General features: G+C 30.3%; 1 protein-coding gene across 1 annotated transcript in view; it reads right to left on the bottom strand.

Annotated features, from left to right (window-relative positions):
- The window catches only part of LOC117173196 (maltase A3-like), a 10,940-nt gene extending 4,859 nt beyond the window's left edge, over positions 1-6,081 (bottom strand). Inside the window, exons 1-2 of the mRNA XM_033361622.1 lie at positions 5,891-6,081; positions 4,218-4,402 (exon numbers count right to left, since the gene is read on the bottom strand). Of these exons, the coding sequence (XP_033217513.1) occupies positions 4,218-4,389 (172 nt within the window). The 5' untranslated portion in view covers positions 4,390-4,402; positions 5,891-6,081. The remainder of the gene's footprint in view (positions 1-4,217; positions 4,403-5,890) is intronic.
- Between the last annotated feature and the right edge of the window lie 1,029 nt (positions 6,082-7,110).

Below are 7,110 nucleotides of genomic sequence, written 5' to 3'. Positions count from 1 at the left end.
TTTTATTCCAAATCCGAAAAAAGAAATTCCCTAATTTTTAATTTTTAATTTTTAATTTTTTAATTTTAATAGGTGCCGGTTTTGAAGTTTCCCATGCTAAACGCATAGGGAAAAAACACTTTTTTGAGTTTTTAGAATAATTTTTTAGGGTTTGAAAAAATGTGATGGGAAAGTATGGCGGCATGTAGAGAATTATCCAACGAAGAATTTGATCTATCAGGCATACAGGTTTGACATCCGTAACAAGCCTCCACGAGTAGCTGAAAACTACCCTTCAAACAAAAAATGTAAATTCTTCATGAAATCGACCTTTTGAAAACTGTATTCTCATATTTTTGTACTTAAAATTAATAATATTGGTCTAGTGGAATATTAATTATCATTGGTTCATTAACTTTGAACTGTTTAAACAAATGGAATTTGTTTAAATTTTTTTAAATTAAAATTTTTACTTGAATATAAATGATGAATTAATTATTTTTAAAATAATTATTAATCAGTAATTAATTATTACTGAAAAATATTCCACTAGACCCAGAGTAATAATTTTTATTTTAAAAAAATTCGAAACGAAATGGTTCAAGCAAAATTTCATTTGTTTAAATAATTGAACATAAATGAAATAATGTTAATAAATATTCCCCTGGACCAAAAGTGATAATTTTTAGGGGGAAACGTATAAAAAACTATTCTAACAAATCACGTTTGCTTAAAGAATTACAAATTAATAAACCAATGTTATTAAATATTTCACTAGAATAATAGTAATAATTTTAGGGGGGAGGGCACATTTTCGAAAAAAAATATTTAAGCTAATTTCATTTGCTTAAATATTTAAGAATTAATTAATCAATGACATTAAATATGCCACTAGACCAATAGTAATAATTTTAAGTAAAAAAAAATGAGAATACAGTGCTCAAAAGGTCGATTTCATGAAGTATTGGCAGTTTTTGTTTTAAGGGTATTTTTCGGGTACTTGTGATGGTGTGTTAGAGGTGTCAACCCCATATGTCTGATACATAAAATTCTTCGTTGGATGATTCTCAATAGGTCCCCATACTTTCCCGCCACATTTTTCAAACCCTAAAAAATTATTCCAAAAACTAAAAAAAGTGATTTTTCCCCATGCATTTTACATGGGAAACTTCAAGTCAAAACCGGCACCTGTTAAAGTCGAAAAATAAAAAAATAAAAATTAGGGAATTTCTTTTTTCGGATTTGGAATAAAATTGGGGGGATCGTCGCCATCTAAAGAAAAAAAGCGTTTTTGAGCCACCTTAATCTATATACTATATGTATATGTATATATTATACATATATGCACTTGTGTAAGTATAAAAATGCATGCATTAAGGTATCATAATGTTTGTACAAGCCGCATCAATCCGATTTATATGATCAGTATTGCAGCCTTATTCTGCTGCAAAATTCATAAAAACCTTAATTTCGAACGGCTGTATCTAGAATACTCGAATTTTCCGGACTTAATGCTCCTCAAGACTTTTAATCTCCACATCGAGAACTATCGAGTTTCAGACAATTTAGCCTAGAGCTATTTCCCATACAAATTCTGCAGAGTCCTTTATAGCAAAGATTTTTGTAATTAACATACAAGATTCTTTAAGAATTGGGTACTTCTTAAACCACGTGTTTTCTGCTAACGTAGCATTCTGAATATATTTTCCTTTTTTTGTCAAACAAAGTATCCTGCACCAGATGTCTGGAGACATTTCTTTTTTTCAAGGCGGAAACTGATTTTCTGGCAAGACTTGACCGGGTAAAACCTATTCAATGGTGCCTTAAAGCATTTTAGTTTTTTTTTGAAAGTGGAAAGCAATTTTCTGCAGACACTTGTCCTGGAAAGACATGTCCTAAGAAGACATGTAACAGTGACGTTCTATCAAATAAAAATCTTGAGCGTTTAGCATTCGGCAGTTTCGATATGTTCCGCCGTCTCTTATATTCCAGCGTATATAGGGATTCATTGTTTATACGGATTTTGAGCGTTTACCACCTTATAGCACAAAAACTGATCATATATCTTAATTTTGTTTTTGATGTTTTATTAGGCCCTTATGATCATGCATTTGGTGCGGGGTCCTTGACCACATGCCACTAGTGATTCTACAAGAATCATTTTCTCTTTATGACCACCACAATAACTTCAAAATAAGGATTAATTTAACCTCGCGTAACCACTCAAGGGGGTTATTGCGCGAGTTCGTAAAATAACGCTCTTCTCGTAAAAAAACAATTTCAGAGAAAAAACCTGTTAAACATACATGGTTTTGCGCCTATTTTCACAACCATATTCGTAATCAGCGTGTCAAAATACATCGGTATGGTGAGTTTTAAATTGATCGAAGGTAATCCATTTTATCCTTTAGTCCATTCATACATAATCGTATTTCCCAAATGTACCGGTTAATAAAATTCTATATCTCCTCCTCCAACTTTATATTAAAATTGTTTTGAAATTGTCCTGTAATTTGCTACTCCATTATTTTATGTTATTTACATTAAAATTCTTCTATTGCAAATATTTTGCCTTACCCTTTTTAAACCATTTGTTATCTTTTCCTTACTTTTTCTTTCCCGTTTGATTTTCTTTTTCTTTGTATTTCTACTTTAATAGATTGAAGATCTTATTATAACTCATCATATTACACCTCTAAAGTTGCATTTTATGTTCCTCTAAATAATGTGTGAAAAGGATATTTTTATTCTGCCTAAAGTTATTTGAGAAGTACTTCTCCTACCATTTATTCAAGGTGGAATCAGAATTAATTTAAGGTGATTAAGGATAAAAATGAAAAGAAGAGAGTACAGAGAAGAGGCATAGGGGACGGGGTAAATATTTCGTGTATGCAGTTTCCATCCCAATTGATCTTGTTAACGTCTGAAAATGTTCGCACTAACATCTAATTTCAGCTGTAGATAAAAGCGAAAAGGAAAAGAGAATTTTTACTTTTTTTTTTTGAGAAAGCAAACAAATAAAATCCTATTTTTGAAAACACGTTAACTTTATTATTTAAAAAAAATGGTTTGTTAGGTCAAGCGCTGAATGCAATTCACATGTTCTCCAAGTTTCAAGGTGGAATAGCCAGTGGTTCACGAGAATAAATTTCATTTTTTGAAAGGCTTATATTTAAAAAATAAATAAATTATTGAATTACACATTAATCATGGTTTGAGAAAAGCTAGAGCAAAATATAATAAAAAAAGGAAATAAAATTGAAAAAAAAGAATTTTTATAGACTTCCCCGACAGAGGATGCCAGTTCAGAAAATGGGACCTGCTCCTTAAGGACATGGAGCGACCGAAGGACGGCCGTTATCTGCATTTTATCCGCAAGTGTCTTAGCATTTCCTTGATACGCAGGGATGTTTTTCAGGCAACGGATGATCTCTTCCGATCTGTTCTATTCTCATGAAAACATTCTTATAAGAAAATTTGAATAGCTTTAATCATGGAATTGTATAATTTGACAACCGTTTGTAACTCCACGTCATGCATGTAACAGAGCATTATTATGTACGGCTGTAAATCTGCATCGTTCGAGAATATGTTTTTACGGACCGTAATTTTATTTTACTACTTGAGGCGCGGCAATTTTACAATCAATTTTAATTTAACAAATGAAGTAGCGACAACTTTTTTTCAGTGAATATACTATTTGGAGCCGCAAAACAGGAATATTTTCAGACTGGATTTGAAAGGGAAGAGAAACAGTATTGAGTGATATGGGAAAAAGCGAGAAGAAATCAAAAGAAATTCTGGGTCGAATTTTGTATCAGACAGAAATATCCGCAATGTACTTTAAAAACAAATTCCAGACGGATCGTTTTCATAAAAGATGGTATTAAATTGAATTAAAAGTTCAGATGAGAGTATTACTAATTTACGTGCTAATTTGAGCAATAGAAGGCGATTTTTAAGACAGGGTAGGAGGCTATTTAGCTCCTTGCAAACGTATAGGAAGAACCTTAAAATTTTAAAGGATGGCGTGTAGGGATGCTGAACACGAAATTAGATACCTGGAATATGAAAAAATGAAAAAAAAAACTGGAATAGTGAAGAAAAATGTTTAAGGGTTTGAAGAAGGCTACATGCAAATAATGTCAAGATGATTTATAGTTTGAGAAGTTTCTGTGAATTTATTATTAAATTATATGCTTAAATAACTTTTTTAATTCACAGTCGCATCAACTTACCTTGTAAATCGCCTTCGCCGTCACCATCGCTGTCTTGAAAGGCTCGTGGCCATATTTGATATACCAGAGCCGTTTTCCACCACTCTTTTTCCTCGAGCTTTTCAGCAATATTATTTTCAGACAGTTGAGCAAGAACTCCCACAAATAATAAAATTCTGTTTGAAATCATCATTCTACTACAAAGGCTTGAAAATGTAAAAAGATTTGTTATTTATTATTTATCATTATTTATGTACTTAAAATAATGATTTTTATAACAGTGTTCAATCACTCGAATACTGATTTTCAGAAATTAGGTAATAAAAGGAAAATTTTTGTTTCATAAGATTTCAATCACATTTTCTGGACCGCTTAGAGAAAATAATGAAACACGTTATTCAGGAAATTTTCCATCAGCCATCATTATATATCGATTTATGAGGTTGAAATTCATTTCGTGGATATAAATAACAGGCTGTGACAGAGAAATGAATAAAAGTTATGTAATTATTGCGAAGAAGTATACGAGGTTGAAAAACATTATTCAAGTGCAAATAACTCTGGGTGTGAATATCTATATGGATGATTGCCAAAAAGTTGAGTACTTTAGGTCCCAGTCATTTCCACTTTTACTTTAAATAATACATTTTTGTATGAGATTAACTCAGTGGAGTACTTATATCAAAATGCAATTTAGAGAAGTTTCAAAATTTAGACAACTTTGTTTAGATATTTTAATTAAAAAAGGACTAGAAATGTCTTGTCCCGCACCTCTCACCAACTACAAAGTTCAAATGGAAAATTACTAAATATTATTCACACTATTTTTTCAATATTTTAGATCCAAAGATATTACTTATATTCAGCTAAAAAATATTAAAATGAAGAGTAGTGTTCTATATGAGTTGAGGATATAAAAAATCACATCAAAGTTTGCCTCACTAGTTTTTTGCTTAACCCCGCTGCATTGCTATTGTAGGGTAAACCTCGAAAAAAGTTAAACTATTCATAACACTCGCGAAAATTGTTAATTTTATGCTTATAAAGATTTTAGTATAGTTAAATATCGATTTATTAACGCTGATTCCAAATTGCAGTCAATATTAATAACTATTTTTGAGTAGTTTATTTAAATAAATGGCTGGTCAACTGAAAATAAAATAAATCGTAAAAATAGTCAATTTTATCAAATTTTGAAACATTTCATCTGTTCCGCAGATATTTTTTAAAAAGTTAAAAAAATATATTTGTTGCCTTGTCATACGACTTTAAGCAAAGTCCTAAATTCATATTCATCACAAATATATACTTTGATCTCTTAGTTTGATATTTTCAAAGTATGTTTGTTATGTTACCTTTAACTAAAAACATATACTTAGACAATTTGGAAATTTCCTTGTTCCCGAAAGTCTCGCTGTTTAAAATAGTCAATTTTTTGGAAATCGCCCATTTATTGAATTACTTAAGTATAAGTATCACTAGAGTTATTTGAATTCATAAAATGTAGAACGCACAATTAATTTAATTTCACATTAAAATATTTTAAAATTTTCGAATATAGATTATATTTATCTCATTATAAAAATTGGCTTCTTAAGTTGGATGAAAGTATGTATATATATATATTTTATAGTATAGTATAGTATAGTATAGTATAGTATTATTTTAATATTTTTTTGAATATATTTTATTACCAGTGGAAACACTTGTCATTTGAAGTCACTAAGGATTAACACACATTTTAATTTTGAGATTTAGAAGTCACTTTTGATTGTAAATTCATGTATTTTTTAGCGCAATAATTTTATTTTTCAAATTTAACAATATTTTTCAGTCTGTTGAGACTTGTGTGAAAACTGTCGCGAATGAGAGCAAACTACATACATTGTTATTTGGCTTACTAAGAGTGTTGTCTACCCCTTCTGGCAGCATTCCTAAATGATCTTATGTCAGCATGTGCTAAACATACTAAACATAGCCTTTTTATTTTAAGACTCTCACGACCGTGATCGTAGAATTTATTATCAAATCTAGAGTCAATTCATCATCCCTTAAAAAACACCATGTATTATTTAAAACCTTAACTACAGTAATAAATATGCCCACAATTCAATCATTGCTGTATTGTTAATTTTTTTGTTGGCCCTTATTTCAATGGTTATTTTGTAGCAGAGACTATACTGTTGTTCTGTAAAATTTAAATGACACTTCCTATTCGCAGTTTTGAAATTATTAGAAATATTATACAGATCAGTTGCTTGGTTAATTATTTTATGAGATTCAAGGCTATATCATAATTGCCTGATTTCAGGCTTACCTTAATTTTATTTAGGACAACTTACATTTACACGAAATGACGTATGGAACTGAACATTTTAGAAATTAATACGCGACAGTAAAGAGCGATAATATGGTCCTATATAAACAAAACATTTTTTTTCTGCATCATTTTTTTGTATTTAAGGCCATGAAAGCTACACGCGATATCGATTTGAAAATTCGTGAAATTACATAAGAAGCACTAAGAAACGTCTGTCTGGTCCTAAATTTGTACAATTAAGGGAAAACTTTTTTTTGTAACAAATTTGTTGTTGTTGCATTTTTCACATCTATACAAATTTATGACCAGAAAAACATTTCTCAGTGCTTCTCGTTTGAGTTCCAAACTTTACAACTCGATATTGTATTTCTTTTGAAAATAAGTTGGATTTGAAAAAATGTGAAGAGCATTTTTGAGGTTATACTCACATGTTTCAGAAAATTCTGAATTTATAGATCACAGGTAATGCAGTTAGCTGTCTTCGACCATAAAGACGGTTATTGTTGCATAGAGAATGTCTTCGAAGTCATCCCGTTTAAAGAAGTGGCGTCCTAGATGCTTATCTATCATTTTTATTAGTACACCAAACTCTCG

Source organism: Belonocnema kinseyi, chromosome 5, assembly GCF_010883055.1.
Source record: "Belonocnema kinseyi isolate 2016_QV_RU_SX_M_011 chromosome 5, B_treatae_v1, whole genome shotgun sequence".
In the NCBI taxonomy this organism is placed as follows: domain Eukaryota; kingdom Metazoa; phylum Arthropoda; class Insecta; order Hymenoptera; family Cynipidae; genus Belonocnema; species Belonocnema kinseyi.
The sequence above is the reverse complement of the archived record's forward strand: the minus strand, read 5'-3'. Positions and strand labels throughout refer to the sequence as shown.